We start from the raw sequence: 24,803 nt of genomic DNA on the forward strand, positions 1-24,803 counted from the left end.
GGTTTAGGGTGCGTCAGCGGCTTTTGTTTGATTTTAAGCTTCTTTTATTGCTTGAAAAATTCCTATTTCGTCAATGGGTTTTTATAGGAATTCTATTTTCGCTAATCGTCTATGAAATATCCAAGTTGTGACGTACACATATTTCACTGGTTTATAACCGTACGTCTGATTTGACACTTCATAAGTCTCGTTAGAAATTTCTTCCAATATTGATGATATATTTATAATGTTTTCTCAAGGCACTTCAGACCCTCGAGCCAGGCCATGTTTGCAGCTCTTTAGGGTTTTCTTTTAAATAGTAGGTCTATAAAAAATACATTGTAATTAAACTTTATAATTAGGTATATTTGTCCGTTAGTTATAGAGCGCTAATTTTGTTTCTTTGATTACGGGACTTATTTTTATTGTTCGAAGTTCAACGGGTTCAACGGTTTCAACGGGTGATTTTAAATTTGTTTGTTTTTGTATTAATTTATGTCTTGTAATTTCTCAACGTCTTTACTTTTAATGAACTTCTTTGTTTGTTTGTATATGTGGTCCTACCGTCCTACTATCTACTATCAGTGAAAAAATATCTACCTTATTCCTTAAGCTGTATTTATGTAATTTATATTTTTATTAAAAATAATAAGAAGAATCATAATTATAAGTAAATACATAAACAAAAAAGTAACGAATATAAAAAAGAGCTATATAAATTAATAGTAAACGAAAATTAAGTAATAATAAAAGTGTCTGTCTGTCGATGATGTAGATTTCTGTTAACGACCCTTGTAAACTCGTTAGCATCCATTGTCAAGTCAATGTCTTACGCCCATTTCTGTCAAAATAATTCAATTGAAAACAATCTCAATTTGTCACTTCAAAACGTATAGAGTTGCCGCTAAATGCGAATGTAACTTTATTCTTATTTGAGTTAATATTTTATATTTATACATGAAGACATAATGAAGTGCGTATAACTTTTAGGATATTATAATATATGAATTTGTTCATGAATTTGATATTCATATGATTTTAAATTAAACGTTTCAGGTTGACCGTAGATGGATTGCTTGTTTATTTTCCATATGATTATATTTATCCTGAACAATATGCATATATGCTTGAACTAAAAAGGGCACTCGACGCTAAGGTACTATACAATAAACTATATTCTTAAAATAAAACGTAATAAATTATAGGTTATAATTTTATTGTACGAAAGTTTTTTTTGTGTATATATACATTGTAAATACTACTTTTGAGAGATAAAATACAGCACAATTTAATATATGTGCTTATAAGTTATTTAACCATCATAGCGTTGTAATAGTACACTGTTGTAATAGTTACGTAGTGTAGTATCAGCCATATAATTACTACGGGGCCCATTCTAGAGAAGCCATAAAATGTGTACAAAAATCTCTCCCCCAATCTCTCTTAAAACAATCTACCCCATCCCGCTGCTCTATACTAATATTATAAAGCTGAAAAGTTTACTTGTTTAAATGCACTAATCTCCGGAACTACTAGTTCAAATTGAATTTTTTTTTGTGTTGGATAGTCTATATACTGAGGAAAGCTATAGGCTATATAACATCACACTTAGATCAATAGGAGCTAAGCCTCAATAAGAAATGTTGCGAAAATGGGAAAAAAATATTCTTTTTAGAGAGATTCCATTGTGTGCAGTGTGCAAATGGTTAAAGCTACCCAAAAATTATGTATGATAGAGTTGATCGCCATTAAAAGTTGTAAAAAAAGTCCACAACAACATATGGTATCTTTAAGCTTAACTCATTATAACATTTTTATGGTAATCAAATAAGTTCTAAAATAATGCATTATTTGCAAAAGTGGTTTTATAGACATGCTGTAATAAATATGTCATTCATCACAAGTATTTATTTTTGAATAAAATTGTTCATGACATCATTTGATTTCAATGAATATCTTGGATGGTTATTTTACTGCATTTTATAAGCCAAGCATATAAATCTTTACAAATGAAAAATACTTTATCAATGAGGCAATTTTATGAAAATAAACTTTGTCTTTTATAGAATTTAATTTGGTTACATAATTAAGGATATAATCTTGTATTTCAAATTCTCGTGTGACAATGTTAGTTACCATACTTCTCTGAAATGGCTGGACCGATTGTCTGTCTGACCCGCTGAGAATCAGCCAACATCTATTTTTCATACCCCTAAGTTATAAGGGGGGGATTAAGGGGGCTATCTCCCTCAGTATAAAATTGAATGAAAGGACAAATGGACAGTAAATGTCAACACGGGTGAAACCCCAGGGCACAGCTAACATTCGATATAAAGCCAATATAAGGCAAGCTGTGGTACTGTGTACCGAATAAATTGTTAAGCATCGACATCGGCAAACACTTTGAGAGCTTGTGCAGGGATTACCAACCGGAAATAGTTTTGTTTATTATAAAAATAAATACAATGTCCTAAAATGTAATAGTAAAGTTGAAGGTTAACATTCAATATCCATGTCAATTATATATCTAATGAAGCACTTATTAAGTAAATTTAGTAACTTACTTTAAGTAATTTTTTTGTTACCTCAGGGACATGGATTACTTGAAATGCCTTCAGGAACCGGAAAAACGATATCACTTTTGTCGTTAATTGTTGCATATATGATACAAAATCCTCATCATGTCAGGTTTGTTCTTTTAGTCTATATAAAATTAACTAAATACACAAGTTCGCACCAAAATTGTTCGCATCATTCTCGTGAACTCGAAAATTGTTGCCCATTGTCACCACGCTGGGCAGGCGGGTTGGTGATAGTTATGTATGCATAAAACTAACTGGAGTTTATACAGGACTTACAGGACCTGTTTTAGTTCAACAATTAATTTATAACTTATAAATTTACATGTTGTCAATAGAAATATCTGATTGATAAACTGGTTTTCATTGTGATGAAGAAAAATTTATCAAAAAAATTTATATTATACTTTCTGTCAGTTTTTCATGTGTCTTAGGTGTATTTTGTGGCAATAAATTATTTGTATTTTGTGGCAATAAATTTTTATCTATTGGTTACTGTTATATATCAGATAGGTTTATCAACATTAAATATTTATATAACAAATTCTAATTATATATTTGATTTCAGAAAACTAATATACTGTTCTCGTACGGTTCCCGAAATAGAGAAAGTTTTAGAGGAGTTAAAAAATCTCATAAAGTATTATGAGAAGTGTCAAGGAGAGATTCCAAGTCTTACTGGAGTTGTTTTAAGTTCAAGAAAAAATCTCTGCATACACCCTGTGGTGAGTCTTTTACTGTTGCTGTTATAATTAAAAAATTCTTAAATATGTTTATAAATAGTTATGAAATTGTATTTCCTTTAATTTCATATTGCGTTTTCTAATAATTCTTCTTTCAAACATGGAAATTTTATTTCCTGCCTTAAAAACCTTTTTTTTGTAACTTTAAAATTTGCTTTATTTTTAGGTATCACGGGAAAGAGAAGGAAAATTGGTTGACGGTAAATGTCACTCTCTCACAGCCAGCTATATACGTGAGAAACATGAAATGGATAGTTCCGTGCCTATTTGTGAGTATAAACATTGATTATTATTAGATCGAAATTAAAATAGATAATTACTTTGTTCAAGTAGGCTTCAAAACAAGTTGAAATCGTCGCTTTACAATATTAAGTTATATTTTTATTTATTTATTAATTATATTTATTTATAATCATTCATACTTTTTGCACACCAATACATAATTGACGAAAATACAGACTTACATTTGTAAGTATATATTTAATATTTTTAGTTAATATCACTGTCCCTACGTATAATATCAAAATTGAAAAAAGGCACTTTACATTTTTTTACACTGAATGATTTGTTAAGTATCGATATTGAGTATAAGCTCATGAAAAATGTGATTTTATGTGTATTTTATAGCATTTTCTTCTTTTTTTTCTTTGAAAATATACATAAAAAGTAGTTTTTTCATGCAATAAAAAAATAGAAAATTTTCAGTTTCGATACTGTATGTAGGGACAGTCGATATATATTCTATATTATTGTTGTGTAAACCTACCACTAATTTTGGAATGTACACGAGATCGATGTGATATGAGAGTATCTATACAACTTATATAAATGAAAATAACAAAAACTACACTCCTATTGATAGATGTGTACATATAGCAAAGAGAAACAATTATTTAAATTTTGTACAAGATATCTATAAATGATAACTAAATATAAATATATATATGCTTAAAAAGAAAGATTACTATGCTAGTGTTGTATGTCAGATAATAATTTTAATAATAATTCTTCAGGTCAGTTCTATGAAGGTTTCAACCGAGAAGGTAAAGAGTCAATGTTGCCATATGGCATATACACCATGGATGACCTCAAACAGTATGGTGCCGATAGGAACTGGTGTCCGTATTTCCTTTCCAGATTTGCTGTAAGTTGGATGTCCATAAAGAACTATATTTGAAACGTAATTTTTGGTCATCAAAATTTTATGTGTACTAGTTTTTTTTTTTACAAAGTATTTAATATCATACATATGTTTAAGCGCTATTATTATAAAGCTAATGAGTTCGTATTCGTAGGTTTAAAAAAACGATTTTTTAGATATGTTTCAATCTTAAATTTTTTTTGGCTTAGCGTGCTTCCGAGGCACGGTGGGGCGACCCACAGGCATCCAAACCGGAAAGAATATTTGTACAAATACCAATATTCATCCCGAGCGGGAATCGAACCCGCAAATGGTCGATGTTTTAGGTTACTTAGGACTACTCGGACCGGTACACCAGAGCAGTTGATTATCTATATAATTATATTTATAGAAAAAAAACATGTAGCTATAACAGTGACTGTTACTTTAGGAATAGACGACAGTGTGTGTTAAGCTGTGTGGTTACGGCATTAAAGAATATAGCCACCCCCCTTTCTTCCTGTGGGTTTCGTAAGAGGCAACTAAGGGATAACGCAGTTCCACTACTATCTTGGAACTTAAAAAGCCGACCAATGGCGGAATAACCATCCAACTACTGCCTTTGAAATACACAGGCCGAAGACGGGCAGCAGCGTCTTCGGTGCGACAAAGCCAGTACTGCGGTCACCAACCCGCCTGCCCAGCGTGGTGACTATGGGTAAAACACATGAGTTCGCGCCATTTTTGGCGTGAACTTGTGGAGGGCTATGTCCAGCAGTGGATTGCGATAGGCTGAAGTGGTGGAGTGTGTGTTATAGACATTTATTTATTTACTATCTCTCAAACGTTGTTTTGCCATATATGTTATTAACGCCCTTAATCGCCCCCCCCCCCCCACACCTTATAACTTAGGGGCCGATATTATATTATATATTACCGGCCGATTCTCAGACCTAACCGAAGACGAACAAAATTTCATAAAAATCGGTCCAGCCGTCGGAGGAGTATTTTATTAATAAGATATTTTCTCTCCTACAGATCATACACGCAGAAATAGTCGTATACTCATACCACTACCTCCTAGATCCTAAAATAGCAGAAGTAGTTTCAAAAGAACTACACAAAGAAGCGGTAGTTGTGTTCGACGAGGCTCATAACATTGACAACGTTTGTATCGACTCGCTCAGTGTGAAGATAACGAGGCGGACCATAGACAAGAGTACCGTCGCCTTGCAGACGTTGGAAAAGGCTGTAACGCAGTATGTTTTTCTTAAAAAAAAAAATATATATATATATACATATATATATATTTGGAGTTTACTCCTTAAGAATCGATTTTGATATAAGCCCCCGGTATAAAATAATATGAGGAGGAAAATCTACTGAACGAATGACCTCGTTACGTTTCTCGTAACGTCATCGACGACATTTTGTAATAACGTTACTTGATTCGTTTATTAACCATATGACTATTATTAGCCAATTAAGCTATGGAACTATGTACCCGCTAGATCGAAATAGATAACACCGACACGGTCAGTCGGAGATGCAGGTTCGATCCCCGCTGGTATGGTCGATTTTTTATATCATATTAAAAAAATATTTAGATTTCCCTAATATCAAAAATAAAATCGTTCGAATTCTATATATATTTTTTGTGTTTGATAATCAGTCCGACTGAATTAATCAATAATTTCTTTTAAGCTATTTTTGCAACATTAATTATGATCTATCTTGTGATAGGACAAAATCACAAGATCAAAAAACGAAAGTCATGGGCATAGCTTTTGTTTAAATAAATAAAAATAATAAATTGCTCTTGATATTAAACTAAAAATTTACATAAAAATTTACAATTAACACTACAACAAATATATAAATAAAATAAATATTGTTTATAGATTAAAACAAGAAGACTCCGCTCGATTAACGGCAGAATATGAACAAATGGTGGAAGGTCTGAGAGAAGCGGCCGTAGCCAGAGAAACTGACCTTATATTGGCCAACCCCATCCTGCCAGATGAAGTACTTAACGGTCAGTATTTAGTTAAATGAACACTGAGGGACCATCCATAAATTATGTCACACGAATTTTAAACTCCTCCCCGTCCTTGTCACAGATGGACACATCCCCCCCCCTACCTAGTGTGACGTCACAATTTCCATCATATTTTGAAATGTGATGTCATAAAACTGGAACCCTACCCACCCCTTGTCACACAATGTGACTTCGTCGATTCCTTACCCCTCCCCCTCTTAACGTTTGACGTAATTTGTGAATGGTGCCTAATGACCTTTAGCAAAAGTAAGGGTAGTCAAATTGGGTCGAGTTTTATTGAGTTTTCAAGTGATAACGTCAAGAGGGTAGAATCCCTGCAGGTTTACACGTATTCTATGTCCGTCTATATCAACTTTTCAATTATCCTCAATAGGAGGTCAGTTCAGGTCATAGGTAAACTGTGGCTGTTGTCAGTTGTACTGTTATCATTCACTAATAGAAATGGAAGAACGGGCACAACTTACCAAATATTATATACGCATTTAACTTTTTCATTTACTATACAATCTCAACTTTGATATAAATGTAAAAATTTGTGTTGGCATTAATTATAATTATTTACTAACTGTTGCCGTGACTTCGTCCGCGTGGAACAGTTTCTTTGGGCTAACTGGGGAAGCTTTCAAAAAGGAAAAAAACCCGATTTTGAAAAACATTCTTCATTGGTGTTCTGCTTCTATTGATCTTAGCGTGATGATAAAGCCTAGAACTTTCCTCGATAAATGGGCTATCTAACACTGAATAAATTTTTCAAATTGGACCAGTAGTTCCTGAGATTAGCGCGTTTAAACAAACAAACTTTTCAGCTATATAATATTAGTATAGATTACACATATGGCGAGCGAAATACTGCTTCTTTAGCGCCTTAATAAATGATCTACCGTCGGAATTGATTGATAGTATTACGCCAATTAATTTAAATTAGTAAACTTAAAAGTCACTTTCTTGATAGAATGTTGACTTGATAGTTCTGATATATTTGATTGTGTGCATATTTTTGTTTGATGATTGTTCAGTCCCAGCTTACTTCTAATAGAAGGGTGTGTTAATCTGTGATTGTTTTATATTTGTTGTCTGTTGGTTACTAAATAGCATTGTCATAAACCTGCGTTATTTGTACTAAGTTACACCATTGTCTATTTGATAAATAAATAAAAAAATATTTTCTTTACAGAGGTCGTCCCAGGAAATATAAGGAATGCTGAACATTTTCTCGGTTTTATGAAACGGTTCATAGAATATCTGAAGATGAGGTTACGGATACAGCACGTCGTTCAGGAGTCTCCAGCAGGTATACAAGCTGAACATTCTAATAAATGTGTTTGTTCTTAGACAAAAAATAGAAAGACTTCAATTTACATTGGCTAGTAAGATACTGTACATATTATTAGGTGAAACTCGAAAAAGTACTCGTCAAAACTCAATTTAGATGGGACTGTATGACAAACACCAGCTTGAACAAAGTTAGAATACTCGGTATAACCAGTAAAAAGTTATAAGGAAAAAAAATAATAATAATGCATTAGAATTGCAAACTCCCTTTTTTTAATTTAATTCAAAATAGCAGTATATTTACTAAACAGTATTAAGAAACTTATTATTAATAAGGGCAATATTTGGAAAAACGTATTGCGTTATGTCGTAAATGGGTGGTAAGCATCCACTTTGAGTTTTTTTTTTTATATAACTAGGTTTGCAAACAAGCGTACGGCTCATCTGATGGTAAGCCATTACCGTAGCTTATAGACGCCTGCAACACCAGAAGCATCGCAAGCCTGTTGCCGACCCTACCCTAATCCCCCTCCCCCTCCCCCCAGGAGCTCTGGTCACCTTAATCACCAACAGGAGCACAACACTGCTTGAAAGCAGTGTTATTTAGCTGTGATTCTGTAAGGTTGAGGTACTACCCCAGTCGGGCTGCTCCATATTTTGAGCAGGAAATTCCTGCTGTGCCCTACCTCAGTTAAAATCTAAGGAAACCTTCTAGTTTTTAATCAACTTCAAAAAAAGGAGGAGGTTACTCAATTCGATCGAATATATATATAGAGAGATAGAGATATGGAGGTCTATCTCCAGCTGTACATTACGATAGGCTGAAGTGAAGGTTGACTAGTTAATAACGACACTAGATATTAAGTCCGACTTTTTCCAACTTTTTTTTTGTAAACGCTGGTCAATAATGGACCCCCCGCCCCTATCCCTGCAATATCTGTTTTTTTTTATTTGACCTAAAAGTTGACGAGAGAAGAATGCCACTAGAAATTAAGTTCGCCTTTTATCCTAAAAGAAAATCTTTTTTTTTGCTAATTGTTTGTCAATAAAAATTAAAAAAAAAAACGATTGTGCTTTAGACCACACGACGGAAGTAAAACTTCTGCACAATAGGCCTGCACTGTGTTTAGATATACGAAACGTAACTGGCTATGAAAGAAAGAGAAAAAAAACGAGTGCTCGCACCTCTCTTGCTCCATTCGCCTCGCCCAAAGTAAAAAAAAAAATACTTCAAAAAATACCCAAGAAAAATTCCATAAGCATCGTTTTCTCTCCCAGGGTTCCTGAAAGATTGCTCCACTCGCGTGTGCCTCGAACGGAAGCCTCTTCGTTTCTGCGCCTCTCGGCTTTCGGCGCTAATGCGGACCCTGCAGGTATTCACTCTCATTCTCACACTCACATTCACACTCACATTCACACTCACATTCACACTCACATTCACACTCACATTCACACTCACATTCACGCTCACTAGTTGATTGACTAGCCCGTTGGCGCGGTTTGTAGTTGTCCTGCTTTCTGTTCCGCGGGTTGCGGGCTCGATTCCCCTCCTGAGTCCGGGTGTAATATTTGTGTTTATATAGGTATTATTTCTATGTATATTTATAAATAAAAACTAAATAAATATATATTTACCTATACCAGTCGGCTGTTACCTATAACACAAGCATTAAGTTGCTAGACGACAGTCCTCGGAGGGGACTTGTCACTGCCGAGCGTTATCACCGCGATGTTCGGCGACGACGAGTCCTGGAAGGCGATGGTCTCCTTCTGCGAGACAGTAATGTCCCAGAAGAAAAATGACGAGCAGATGAGAGAAGAGGCCGCCGATGAGGCCTCCGTCCACAAGTGACGAACGGGAGTGCATAGGAGGCGCTACTTAATGCGTTTCCAGTATCGCCCCTGTGCCCATGTCGGGCCGGGATGGGAACCCGGTCCTGCTAGACATGGCGTCGTCGGGATTGTTCAGAGGTGAGCCGGACAGTCCCCATGGAGGAGAAGTCTGGCCTTTTCGCCGAGGCCAGCCTGTCGCTGGAGGGATCCTGTTGCCTGCAGATCCGGGACCCTCCAATTAAAGCGGCTGAAGGCTCCCGCAGGGGTTTTGGTTGGTAGTGCACCCCCAAGTGCTGAAGCCGACATACGGTCTAGGAATGCCTACCCGGGCGTCCTGGATATCACCCGTAAATGGGTTAGCCTGCGACATCAAAAAAAAAAAGCAATAAGTTGCTTAGCAACAGATTACAGACGACCATTGTGTATGTGAAAAGATATTTATTTATTATTTTGCAGTAGTTATCGCTGAAACATACGAATAAATATATAAATACAAGCTGCAAACGTTGTTCTGCCTTACGAATAGGGACGCCATTATCACCTAGGAGTATATAGGAGAGAGTAGACTTACCAAAAATTTTCATAAAAATCGGTAAAGGAGGAGTTCGGTAATAAACAGTGTGACACCAGATTTTTATATTAAATATAAATGACACGCTTAATATCTTGCTGAGTGCAAAAATCAAAACCAAAGAACGTCTAAAACTAAATCGATTCTGTTTTTTTGATGATTTGATATATTCCATAGATGGTTCTGAAGCGAAGAAAAATTAAGTAAATTGGAAAAATTCAAAAAAAGTGTTGTTTGAATTTCACGCTTTTGAAATATTGACATCGCATTACGGGACGACTATTGGTTCAGCTTGTATTTGAAAAAAAAACGTTACAATCCTTCCAAAAAAAAATCATAACTTTTTTTTATATATTTTATCTAGCTGTAATATTTCTAAAATTGAAAATAAATTATGTTTGATATTAATTATACATCGTCACACACATCGTCTGTTCCTGACGTTATTTTATTTTATTTATTAGAAGTAGTGCTGTGTGGCTACGGCACTAAAGAATTTAGCCACCCCCTCTCTTCCCGTGGGTGTCGTAAGAGGCGACTAAGGGATAACAAGGTTCCACAACCACCTTGGAACTTAAGAAGCCGACCGATGGCGGGATAACCATCCAATTGCTGCTTTGAAACACACAGGCCGAAGACGGGCAGCAGCGTCTTCGGTACGACAAAGCCAGTACTGCGGTCACCAACCCGCCTGCCCAGCGTGGTGACTATGGGCAAAACACATGAGTTCACGTTATTTTTGGCGTAAACTTGTGGAGGCCTATGTCCAGCAGTGGACTGTATAAGCTGTAATGATGATGATGATTAGAAGTAGAAATAACAATAAGCATACAAACCACTTAGATGCTATCGCATATATATATTGATGAAATGCTATAACAAACATGACACACGATTATCTTAGTAATAACGAAATACTATTTGATAAAGAATTTTAGGTACATCTTGTTTCTGAATAAAATCGAAATTAACTGGATATGTATAATAACGATTCATCCTGTAATATCCCACTTATAGGCCTCCTTCTCTTAAGCTTAATCCACCACGCTGCTCAACTGCGGCTTGGCGGGTATATTCCTCACTATAAGTAACGATCGCTATCAGGTGTATATGATAACAACCGGCACCGACAGATTAACGTGCTCTTCAAATAGTCCGGTCAGTTTAGACATCCGAGGTTCCAAAATTAGCTTCCCGCTGATAAATTGATAGGATTTTTCAAAACCCCGTTTTCTCCGGTAGGCCTGTTCCACTGATCTGTTGTGATTATGTTTAATTTGAAACTATTGAATAGTTAAAGATATTGGTAAGGGTTGAAAATGAAGCGGTGTAAATTAAAAAACAAAAAAAAATAGGGGTATTTATCCATCGAAATCATAATTCTTTGATACTTCTGCTTCCTTTTCTTCTGCTCTTCTTCTTCTTCTTCTTTTTGTAATGTCACTCCTATTTTTTGATCTAATTTGACCGCACTAAAAGCACGGTGGGGAAACCCACAAGGATAGACATCTAAACCGGAACGAAATATTTGTACAAATACAAACGTTACACACCGCTTTATACTGAGAGAGAGAGAGAGAGAGAGAGAGTAAGCAAGCAGTTTCTTACTTGCGTTGAAACAGATATCGGACCCAGCGCAGTTCGGAGCCCTGACGCTAGTGGCACACCTCGCCACTCTAGTCGCCACTTACACGCGAGGCTTCGTACTCATAGTGGAGCCCTTCGACGACCGCACGCCCACCGTCTCCAACCCTGTGCTGCACTTCTCGTAAGTACTCTTCACTACTTCTTGCACTACATTGACTACTGCCACTGCCTTATAAACTACACTAGAACTTTAACTAACTAGAACACTTCTTTAAAGAAATTTCTTCTTGTACTCTCCATTCTGTCTACTCCTTCTTTGACTACACTATTTCTTGCACTGCACTACTCCTTTCACTGCACTACTCCTTTCACTGCACTACCCCTTGCACTAAACTACTTGTTGCACTACACTACTCCTTGCACTGCACTCCTCCTTGCACTTAACTACTTGTTGCACTACACTACTCATTGCACTTTCCATATGCAATGCGATATATACGATGTTCGACTCCTTTTTTTTTCACGCGGAACTTTATCTATTGCACCTTTAGGACTCCCATTTTAAAGGAACGCAGTCGAACACCTTGCGTAATTTTTATACAAAATAAAATTATCTTTTAGATGTATGGATTCGTCGATAGCGATGCGCCCTGTATTTGCGAGGTTTCAGACTGTCATTATAACATCAGGTAAGAATTTCGAGTATCTTTATGAAATTTAAATTAGTCTACCCTTAAAGCTATTATTATTTTCTTAAATTGAATACTGATTTTGAAATTTTTCGTAATCCAAATTCATTCCAGATATGATTCCATACTAATGACATTGTAATTACTTTAAAACTATTGACTCTTTTAGCATACGATGAAACTCACCATAGCATACGATTACACTAACTTCCCAATAATAACTTCCAACAGTTAGTTAATTAAAATTGCAAAAGATTGCAGTTGCTGTCAGTGCTACTAGTATATTAAATTCAAATCTCGTTTCCTGATATTCGAACAATCTGTTTAAGGTACTTTGTCCCCACTGGATATGTATCCGAAAATCTTGGACTTCAATCCGGTCATCATGAGCTCGTTCACCATGACCCTGGCACGTCCCTGTATTCTTCCCATGGTAAGATGATCTTATTCCAAATCTAAATCAATGGCATGTTATAATAAAATGTTAACAGAGTGACGTATAATAGGAACCCCAAGTATGTTTCTAGGTCTAATTTGTATGCGACATAAGATGACATTTCTCAATGTTCGGTATAGATCGTATCAAAAGGAAGCGATCAGGTGGCAATATCGTCGAAGTACGAGACAAGGGAAGATGTGGCCGTTATCAGGAACTACGGACAACTGCTGGTCGAGGTATTTAGTTATTCGAATTATCTATGGTTTCGGTTTTTTATCTGTATCAGTATTTAAAGAGTAACTGCGGAGTTTCTTTCTGATTCTTCTCTGCAGAATCTACTTTCCAAATAGGTGGTAGCATCTCTTTTAACGTTTAATGAATATTTTAATTTGTATGATGAAGATTCGAAGGTGCTTTTAAAGTCTTTGAATAAAGTTATTTTTGCTTTGTTTTCGTAATAAATATAAGTTTAGTAATATCATAATAAAATAGTTGTTAAACAACAACTTTCTAGCGAACTTAAAATACGTAAGATCGATGTCATCAACAAGCATTCGTTATATCAGTTATACACTTTAAAAATAAAAAAGGACCGAGAATTGATCCTTGTGGGATGTCCATTTTTGTTCTGTTTATTGATATTTTTGTAGCTGACGTAAATAACACATTCTAGCGCGCACATCATCAGTGCACTTGATCCAAAATTTTGTTCTTTAATTTGAATGTGTAAAATGTTTTAATTTTTGAATATTTAGATTGTTGTGACAATTTTCTTGTCGCTTCAAGTTATCCTACTCCTCAGATAGCGTCGTGCGTGCCAGACGGAGTGGTGTGCTTCTTTACGTCCTACCTTTACCTCGAAAGTGTTGTTGGAGCATGGTATGACCAAGGTCAGTGCTACAACAGGATAGCTTTATTTAAATTAAAAAAAAATCTAATTTGATGGTTATATAGTTTTTATTATATTTTTTATTGGTAACATTCGGTCTTTTTGTTGCTTTCCCTAGGGGTGGTGGCAAGTCTGCAACGACACAAGCTACTGTTCATCGAGACACAGGATTCTGCTGAAACAAGTTTCGCCTTAATCAATTACATTAAGGTATGGTTTTATAAAATTTGACTTCCATATTTGTTAACACTTCTGATTCTAAGTTTAATCTGATTATTTTGAACTCCTGGTTTTTCGAAGGGTTTGCAGAGCTTTGTTTGCGGGTAACTTATCAGTCCAGCGACTGGCAAAGGGGTGTTCATAGTAACCGTAAAAAAAACTGATTGTTCATTTATTTAAATAAATGTTTTTGAAGGTTACTCCTTAGAAATAGGTTTTCATATAAGGTACGAAATAATATGAGAAGTAAAATTTACTGAACGAATGACTTTGTTACGTTTCTCGTAACGCCATCTATTGGAATCGGAGTTTTCTAATAACGCCATCTTAGATCGATAGATGGCGTTATTTGATTCATTTATTTACCATTTGATATGGTATTAATCTTTTTCTTAGACTAGTAAGCCTTTTTTGTGCCTATTTAGACAGTCGATCTGAAGGACTAAACTCAAGTCGTTACAGTCGTGCGTCGCAGCTGACACTGTCTCTTTTTGTAATAGTTTCTAGTTTTAAATAATTGTTTTTTTTTTTTTTTTGCTTTGTAAAATGAACCTTTGTTGTGAGTTTGCAATGGCGATCTCATAATTAATTATTATTGGTTGGTGCTTCTTCCTCTCAATGTTATTTGATTGAATGTTTTGTACTCGTACGTACATGTGTGGTGTGCAGGCGCGCGAGAGCGTGGACTTGTAATATAATGAATGTAATGTACGTACGTGTGGCGTGCAGGCGTGCGAGAGCGTGGACTTGTAATGTAATGAATATAATGTACTGTACGTACGTGTGGCGTGCAGGCGTGCGAGAGCGTGGACTTGTAATGTAATGAATATAATGTAATGTACGTACGTGTGGCGTGCAGGCGTGCGAGAGCGTGGAATTGTAATGTAATGAATATAATGTAATGTACGTACGTGTGGCGTGCAGGCGTGCGAGAGCGTGGACTTGTAATGTAATGAATATAATGTACTGTACGTACGTGTGGCGTGCAGGCGTGCGAGAGCGTGGACTTGTAATGTAATGAATATAATGTACTGTACGTACGTGTGGCGTGCAGGCGTGCGAGAGCGTGGACTTGTAATGTAATGAATATAATGTACTGTACGTACGTGTGGCGTGCAGGCGTGCGAGAGCGTGGACTTGTAATGTAATGAATATAATGTACTGTACGTACGTGTGGCGTGCAGGCGTGCGAGAGCGTGGACTTGTAATGTAATGAATATAATGTACTGTACGTACGTGTGGCGTGCAGGCGTGCGAGAGCGTGGACTTGTAATGTAATGAATATAATGTACTGTACGTACGTGTGGCGTGCAGGCGTGCGAGAGCGTGGACTTGTAATGTAATGAATATAATGTACTGTACGTACGTGTGGCGTGCAGGCGTGCGAGAGCGTGGACTTGTAATGTAATGAATATAATGTACTGTACGTACGTGTGGCGTGCAGGCGTGCGAGAGCGTGGACTTGTAATGTAATGAATATAATGTACTGTACGTACGTGTGGCGTGCAGGCGTGCGAGAGCGTGGACTTGTAATGTAATGAATATAATGTACTGTACGTACGTGTGGCGTGCAGGCGTGCGAGAGCGTGGACTTGTAATGTAATGAATATAATGTACTGTACGTACGTGTGGCGTGCAGGCGTGCGAGAGCGTGGACTTGTAATGTAATGAATATAATGTACTGTACGTACGTGTGGCGTGCAGGCGTGCGAGAGCGTGGACTTGTAATGTAATGAATATAATGTACTGTACGTACGTGTGGCGTGCAGGCGTGCGAGAGCGTGGACTTGTAATGTAATGAATATAATGTACTGTACGTACGTGTGGCGTGCAGGCGTGCGAGAGCGTGGACTTGTAATGTAATGAATATAATGTACTGTACGTACGTGTGGCGTGCAGGCGTGCGAGAGCGTGGACTTGTAATGTAATGAATATAATGTACTGTACGTACGTGTGGCGTGCAGGCGTGCGAGAGCGTGGACTTGTAATGTAATGAATATAATGTACTGTACGTACGTGTGGCGTGCAGGCGTGCGAGAGCGTGGACTTGTAATGTAATGAATATAATGTACTGTACGTACGTGTGGCGTGCAGGCGTGCGAGAGCGTGGACTTGTAATGTAATGAATATAATGTACTGTACGTACGTGTGGCGTGCAGGCGTGCGAGAGCGTGGACTTGTAATGTAATGAATATAATGTACTGTACGTACGTGTGGCGTGCAGGCGTGCGAGAGCGTGGACTTGTAATGTAATGAATATAATGTACTGTACGTACGTGTGGCGTGCAGGCGTGCGAGAGCGTGGACTTGTAATGTAATGAATATAATGTACTGTACGTACGTGTGGCGTGCAGGCGTGCGAGAGCGTGGACTTGTAATGTAATGAATATAATGTACTGTACGTACGTGTGGCGTGCAGGCGTGCGAGAGCGTGGACTTGTAATGTAATGAATATAATGTACTGTACGTACGTGTGGCGTGCAGGCGTGCGAGAGCGTGGACTTGTAATGTAATGAATATAATGTACTGTACGTACGTGTGGCGTGCAGGCGTGCGAGAGCGTGGACTTGTAATGTAATGAATATAATGTACTGTACGTACGTGTGGCGTGCAGGCGTGCGAGAGCGTGGACTTGTAATGTAATGAATATAATGTACTGTACGTACGTGTGGCGTGCAGGCGTGCGAGAGCGTGGACTTGTAATGTAATGAATATAATGTACTGTACGTACGTGTGGCGTGCAGGCGTGCGAGAGCGTGGACTTGTAATGTAATGAATATAATGTACTGTACGTACGTGTGGCGTGCAGGCGTGCGAGAGCGGGCGCGGCGCAGTGCTGCTGTCGGTGGCGCGCGGCAAGGTGTCGGAGGGCGTGGACTTCGACCACCACCTGGGCCGCGCCGTGCTGATGTTCGGCATCCCCTACGTCTTCACGCAGAGTCGCATCCTCAAGGCCCGGCTCGAGTATCTCCGAGACCAGTTCCAGATCCGTGAAAACGATTTCTTGACTTTTGATGCCATGCGACACGCGGCTCAGTGTGTCGGTCGGGCGCTAAGGTAGAGTACGGTTTAGTTCTTCTATAATTACTGAATTAAATATCGAGGTCAAAGTGATTAAAAGCGGAGATATGTTACTTATAAACAGAGTCAAAAGAGTGTTGGTCAATTTATGCGGTATCTATTTTCTTATGCATTCGTCGTTTGTTGATGTACATGCTAATAGCTTTTTTTTTAACTTTTATAGAGTCATAATGACAAATATATAATATTCAAAAGGTTTGCTGCAGCTAGTGAATTAAATTTCAAGTTCAAAGTAAATAATGGCATTCATAAGTTTCTAACACAAAGTAATATGTTGTCGTTTTGTACGATATTATCTAAAAGCAATTCAAATTTGTAACGTACTTTTAGAGGTAAAACCGACTACGGCATAATGATATTCGCGGACAAGAGATTTAGCCGCGCCGATAAGCGAAGTAAATTGCCTCGTTGGATCCAGGAGCACTTGAGGGACTCGCTCTGTAACCTCAGTACCGAGGAGGCCGTTCAGGTAAAAAATACACCACATCCCATACATATGAGTGCATATAAAAGTCACGTTCGTAAACGCGTTATAAGTTAAAATTACCTTATCACTCGGAAAACTACCTAAATATGTGTAAACAGCTTCATATCTTACCATTTGCTAACCGCCGCAGAATTTCAGATGTTAATTTTTTAATAAAGATAATTATGAATATATTTAAAAAAATGAATATTCTAAAATTTAATGTCCCTACTAAGAGTATTAGGTATAATCCCTCATTATATATTCCAAGTGCATCTTCTATTTATAAACAGAATTCATACATGGTGCGATCAATTAGAGATTTTAACGATGTTTGTAAACTCATTTGATCCATATTGTGTAAGCCTGTCGATGGTCAGAAAGCAGCTGAGCGATAGTTTTTTTCATGGATTGAATTTATATAGTAAAGCTTCTTTATTATATTTATTTCTATTGTAAACCTTAAGAAATTAATATTACGTACTTAATGCTAGTGTCACTGCTCTTAAAAACTCTATTTATTAAACCAATAACTAACCGTGATAAATGTAATTGGATTTATTTGTTCTAAGCTGTTAACTTATTGCTGTTTGTATAGCATTGGTTGCCCTTAATATAAATAAATAAATAAACATCCGACACTGCTCAATTATGGCACAGGCTTATAGATGTAGCTCTGGTGGTTGTGGGTCCGATCCCCGCATATAGCATACACAAGGCGTTTGTGCTTGTGTTGTGTATGTGTTTCCGGACCTCTGACAGGAATGGTATTAGTGGGGGCCGTTTTGTGGCAGGCGTTTATTAATTTATCATTACTCCGGTCAATTTCCCACAGATCTGCAAACGTTGGCTCCGTCAAATGGCACAGCCCTTTACTCGAGAAGATCAGTTGGGCGTGTCATTACTAACACTGCAGCAGTTACAGTCACAAGAACAGCAGGAAAAAATCGAGAAGCAAGTCTTGCAGAAGTAAATCGAAAACTACTGGAGAGTTTTCCCGGAGAAAAGGAGGGTCAGGTCCTATGGAAGCGAAAAACCGAGATGGCTAGATGAAGGCATCGGGATTACACACAAGTGGATCAGCATCGTCGAAAAATTTACGGCCTTGAACTTTCTGTCGCCGAATAAAACTTGTTTTTAATTTTCACAAAGAGTTTTTTGTTTTGCGATGATACACATCTCTGCTTACTTCAGTTTTTTTTTTTTTTTTGTTCTATTCGTTTGTAATATTTTTTTTGCACTATATTTTTTACTTTTCTTTTTACATACTGAAAATATTAAATTAATAATTTTTGCAAATATTGACATTGCGTTGCTTATAGACATTTCGGTTTTTGAAATTATACTTCTTTTGGGGCGTTAGAGAAAAATTATAGAAGTAAATTATTAGGATGCGCGCGCACACCGACACAAAAAAATCGACACCCTGTAGTTAGCTACTCAACAAAGAAGAAGATTAGCTGGCCTATGAAGTATAGCTTAAGTACACACCCCTTCTTTTGTTTCAATATTTATTTATGTTTCTGCACTTGTTTGCTCGTTTTACATACTGTGCACATTTTTTTACAAAGACTTTTTTTGCTCATCTTGTGTTATTTTATTACTTTTTTACTTATCTCTGCTTACGAAAGTTTCCTTTTTCGTTCTTTTTTGTAACAATTTCTTGTTTGTAATTCTCTTTTTACCTTTTTTATCACTTCACTTCATCCTATCGCCGTCTACTGCTGGACATAGGCCTCCACAAGCTCGCACCAAAAATGGCGTGAACTCATGTGTGTTGACCGAATGATGTTGATAGTGTTGATGGATGAATATCCTGCCATCGGTCGGCTTTTTAAGTTCCAAGGTGGTAGTGGAACTGTGTTATCCCTTAGCCGCCTCTTACGACACTCACGGGAAGAGAGGGGGTGGCTATATTCCTTAGTGCCGTAGCCACACAGCACCGTATCCTATAAGAGTAATTAATAATATAACACAAAATGTAAGTCAACAACAAAATAGCACAATTAATTATAAAAATATAAATTCAAAATAAATGGATACAATCGCAACGAGACATCAATTATTACAAGCTTTTATTTAACTTGCAATGTATGTATGAACAATTCGAATAAAGTGACGTCAGTCTAAATCCAATATGGCGGACTAACTATTTTATTCCTAACTATTGTAGTTCAGCTATAATAAGAGCTTTTGGTCAAACAATAGAATGGCAAACTAAATTTAGTCAGTATACAGTGTACTGTTTAAGAATAAACATCGCAAATATTTGTAGAATAGACAACAAAATACGCATTATTCGCAGACCAACTATACAAAAATAGTGTTAAAAAATGAAATGAAACATTACTAAGTATAGAATCGTAAAAGAAAGTTAAATTTAAATGATAATAAAAAACTAATCAGATTAAAACGAGTCGAAGCTTAAGAAATAATACATACCCTTAATTTCTTCGAATAATTCCTTTAACACTATGCTTCGCACTACACTGTATCCAACACTTCACTGCATCCTTAACAACACTGCATCCAATTTTTCACTGCATCCTTTATTTCACTGCATCCATTACTGCACCGCATCCATTATTGCACTGTATTTTTTATTACACTGTGTACTGCACTACGAAGAATTCAGCATTGCATCATATCATGCGCCACCCTGCATCTTCTATTTCACTGTGTTTTATACTACTCTACATTATTTTTAAACCGAATCCTATCATCATTTTCATCACTTCAGCCTATTGCAGTCAACTACTGGACGTAGGCCTCCACAAGTTCTTGACAAAAATAGCGTGAACTCATGTGTTTTGCCCATAGTCACCACGCTGGGAAGGCGGGTTGGTGACCGCAGGGCTGGCCTTGTCGCACCGAAGACGCTGCTGCCCGTCTTCGTCCTGTGTATTTCAAAGCCACCAGTTGGATGAATATCCCGCCATCGGTCGGCTTCTTAAGTTCCAAAGTGGTAGTGGAACTGTGTTATCCCTTAGTCGCCTCTTACGACACCCACGGGAAGAGAAGGGGTGGCTATATTCCTTAGTGCCATAGCCACACAGCACCGTATCCTATAAGAGTAATAATATAACACAAAATGTAAGTTAACAACAAAATAGCACAATTAATTATAAAAATATAAATTCAAAATAAATGGATACAATCGCAACGAGACATCAATAATTACAAGCTTTTATTTAACTTGCAATGTATGTAAGAATAATTCGAATAAAGTGTCGTCAGTCTAAATCCAATATGGCGGACTAACTATTTTGTGCCTAACTATTGTAGTTCAGCTATAATAAGAGCTTTTGGGTCAATCAATAGAATGGCAAACTAAATTTAGTTAGTTACAGTGTACTGCTTAAGAATAAACATCGCAAACATTTGTAGAATAGAAAACAAAATAAGCATCATTCGCAGAGCAAGTACACAAAATTAGTGTTGAAAAATAAAATGAAACATTACTCAGTATAGAATCGTAAAAGAAAGTTAAATTTAAATGATAATAAAAAACTAATCAGATTAAAACGAGTCGAAGCTTAAGAAATAATACATACCCTTAATTTCTTCGAATAATTCCTTGAACACTATGCTCCGCACTACACTGTATCCAACACTTCACTGCATCCTTAACAACACTGCATCCAATTTTTCACTGCATCCTTTATTTCACTGCATCCATTACTGCACCGCATTCATTATCGCACTGTATTTTTTATTACACTGTGTACTGCACTACGAAGAATTCAGCATTGCATCATATCATGCGCCACACTGCATCTTTTATTTCACTGTTTTTTATACTACTCTACATTATTTTTAAACCGCATCCTATCATCATTTTCATCACTTCAGCCTATTGCAGTCAACTACTGGACGTAAGCCTCCACAAGTTCGCGACAAAAATAGCGTGAACTCATGTGTTTTGCCCATAGTCACCACGCTGGGAAGGGCTGGCCTTGTCGCACCGAAGACGCTGCTGCCCGTCTTCGTCCTGTGTATTTCAAAGCCACCAGTTGGATGAATATCCTGCCATCGGTCAGCTTTTTAAGTTCCAAAGTGGTAGTGGAACTGTGTTATCCCTTAGTCGCCTCTTACGACACCCACGGGAAGAGAGGGGGTGGCTATATTCCTTAGTGCCATAGCCACACAGCACCGTATCCTATAAGGGTAATAATATAACACAAAATGTAAGTTAACAACAAAATAGCACAATTAATTATAGGAAAACACAGAAGGTATCACTATTCGCAAAGCAAAGAACGCGAACGAACATTTATTTAAAAATTAAAATTCAACATAAATAGATACAATCGCAACGAGACAAATAATTTTGGATACAATGAATGCATAATTATTCACAAATTAAATAACGCAACTTTTATTTAAAAATATAAATTCAAAATAAATGGATACAATCGCAACGAGACATCAATAATTACAAGCTTTTATTTAACTTGCAATGTATGTAAGAATAATTCGAATAAAGTGACGTCAGTCTAAATCCAATATGGCGGACTAACTATTTTATGCCTAACTATTGTAGTTCAACTATAATAAGAGCTTTTGGTCAAACAATAGAATGGCAAACTAAATTTAGTCAGTATACAGTGTACTGTTTAAGAATAAACATCGCAAATATTTGTAGAATAGAAAACAAAATAAGCATCATTCGCAGAGCAAGTACACAAAATTAGTTTTGAAAAATAAAATTAAACATCACTAAGTATTGAATCGTAAAAGAAAGTTAAATTTAAATGATAATGAAAATCTAATCAGATTAAAACGAGTCGAAGCTTAAGAAATAATACATACCCTTAATTTCTTGAATTAATTCCTTGAACACTATGCTCCGCACTACACTGTATCCAACACTTCACTGCATCCTTAACAACACTGCATCCAATTTTTCACTGCATCCTTTATTTCACTGCATCCATATTTTCACTGCATCCATTACTGCACGGCATCCATTATGGCACTGTATTTTTTACTACACTGTGTACTGCACTACGAAGAATTTAGCATTGCATCATATCATGCGCCATTCTGCATCTTTTATTTCACTGTTTTTTATACTACTCTACATTATTTTTAAACCGCATCCTATCATCATCTTCATCACTTCAGTCTACTGCAGTCAACCACTGGACGTAGGCCTCCACAAGTTCGCGCCAGAAATAGCGTGAACTCATGTGTTTTGCCCATAGTCACCACGCTGGGCAGGTGGGTTGGTGACCGCAGGGCTGGCTTTGTCGCACCGAAGACGCTGCTGCCCGTCTTCGTCCTGTGTATTTCAAAGCCAGCAGTTAGATGAATATCCTACCATCGGTCGGCTTTTTAAGTTCCAAAGTGGTAGTGGAACTGTGTTATCCCTTAGTCGCCTCTTACGACACCCACGGGATGAGAGGGGGTGGCTATATTCCTCAGTGCCGTAGCCATACAGTACCGTATCCTATAAGAGTAATTAATAATATAACACAAAAGGTAAGTTAACAACAAAATAGCACAATTAATTATAGGAAAACACAGAAGGCATCACTATTCGCAAAGCAAAGAACGCGACATTTGTTTAAAAATTAAAATTCAAAATATTTAGATACAAACGCAACGAGACAAATAATTTTGGATACAACGAAAGCATAATTATTCGCAAATTAAAGAATGCAAGTTTTATTTAAAAATATAAATTCAAAATAAATGGATACAATCGCAACGAGACATCAATTATTACAAGCTTTTATTTAACTTGCAATGTATGTATGAACAATTCGAATAAAGTGACGTCAGTCTAAATCCAATATGGCGGACTAACTATTTTATGCCTAACTATTGTAGTTCAGCTATCTGAATCTAGAAATCTCATTGTAAATGAGAGGAATTTGAAGAATTTATCTAAACAAAAGATGTGACACAAAGGCAAATTTCACATCTTTATTAGTTTACCTGCTGACCATTGTTTTCTTCCAGCCGGTAGGGTACAGTGTGTTACCGTCACCTTACCGCCATAGAGATTACTGTATTTAAAGAATAATACAACTTCAAGAATATTGTAAGAATCGTTGAAATAAAATCAGTATTATTTGAAAATCATTAACTGTTAGTTTATATAATATGAAGTGTCTTAAACAAATTAAACGCATTCTCGATTAGTAGATACTGCTACGAACTGACTTTTCGATTATTGATTAGAAAACACGATTTGGCGGCGTAACAAAGGCAAATAGCGATGATTTAAAAGTGATGTTCACTTGTGCGTTATTATGTTACTGACCGACACGTCGAACAGCACAGGAAAAATATCAAATAAAATTTCGAGCAACATAACTGTGATTAAAGGTGTTCGTTATATTAGATAGCGGATAAAATAACCTAATATTTTTAAATAATAATACAAAATACTATTAATTTTACCTGGCAAGCGTTATTTATGTTGAAAGAATTTTTTTATTACTTTACAACTCAAATGTACAGAGCCAAATTGTACTCTAGTGTCACGGAATAAGAACAAAATTCCTTTCAATGTCCAGAAAATCTCACCTTGCCATATAACACCTTGCAGGCCCATGTCAAATTTTATTTTGTTGTAATTGAAAAAATAACTATTTTCTTTTCAATATCCAGAACTGATATATTTGGAAAACTAATATTTAAGAATATTTTTGTTCGTATTATTACGCAAGTTAGATTAGATTATTTATTTCGTCTCGTTAAATAATCAGTATGGACAACGCGTTTGTTTTCGTATGATATTCGTTATTTTCGTGAGTTAGTTATTTCTTACGATTGCGGTGTTGCGTTTTGAGAAACTGTAAATATAGTTTAGTTGTTTAGTGAGCTTAGTCATAGTGTTTTAGTATAATTAATTCAAATGCCACGAAGAGGACAAATGTGGAATTATTTTACTGTGGTGAATGAAATCGCTAAGAAAGCGGAACGTAAATATTGTAAAAAGATACTTTCTTTTAAAAACACTATATCGAATTTGAAAAATCAATCAATCAATATAATCGACATATTATAACATTAATTACATAAGAAGAATGGAATATTATCAAAATCATAAGTTTTTATTGATAAAACTTGGGTTACCCGAAGCGAAGCGAGAGAGGGCCGCTAGTGTTAAATAATTTATAATATGTAACGTTTAACAGCGAGAATCAAAACACGTCGTTATAATAACAGGCATTTCAAAAGTAGCTTATCGTTATAACGTATCATTAAAATATAGCCGTTGCGAATACCTACTATGAAAATAGAAATGAGTACCCTCTTACGTT

General features: G+C 36.4%; 1 protein-coding gene across 1 annotated transcript; it reads left to right on the top strand.

Annotated features, from left to right (window-relative positions):
* The first annotated feature begins 833 nt into the window (after nucleotides 1-833).
* On the top strand, nucleotides 834-18,673 carry LOC123659010 (general transcription and DNA repair factor IIH helicase subunit XPD). The gene is made up of 19 exons (XM_045594292.1): nucleotides 834-952; nucleotides 1,036-1,135; nucleotides 2,570-2,667; nucleotides 3,127-3,283; nucleotides 3,468-3,570; nucleotides 4,315-4,445; nucleotides 5,460-5,680; nucleotides 6,323-6,456; nucleotides 7,655-7,771; nucleotides 9,031-9,125; nucleotides 11,779-11,924; nucleotides 12,365-12,432; nucleotides 12,762-12,865; nucleotides 13,009-13,107; nucleotides 13,674-13,761; nucleotides 13,879-13,970; nucleotides 16,789-17,036; nucleotides 17,391-17,529; nucleotides 18,362-18,673. Exons 1-19 carry the CDS (start codon nucleotides 948-950, stop codon nucleotides 18,497-18,499), a joined length of 2,283 nt encoding a protein of 760 aa, XP_045450248.1. The 5' UTR covers nucleotides 834-947; the 3' UTR covers nucleotides 18,500-18,673.
* The last annotated feature ends 6,130 nt before the right edge of the window (nucleotides 18,674-24,803 follow it).

Source organism: Melitaea cinxia, chromosome 13 (assembly GCF_905220565.1).
Source record: "Melitaea cinxia chromosome 13, ilMelCinx1.1, whole genome shotgun sequence".
Taxonomy (NCBI): domain Eukaryota; kingdom Metazoa; phylum Arthropoda; class Insecta; order Lepidoptera; family Nymphalidae; genus Melitaea; species Melitaea cinxia.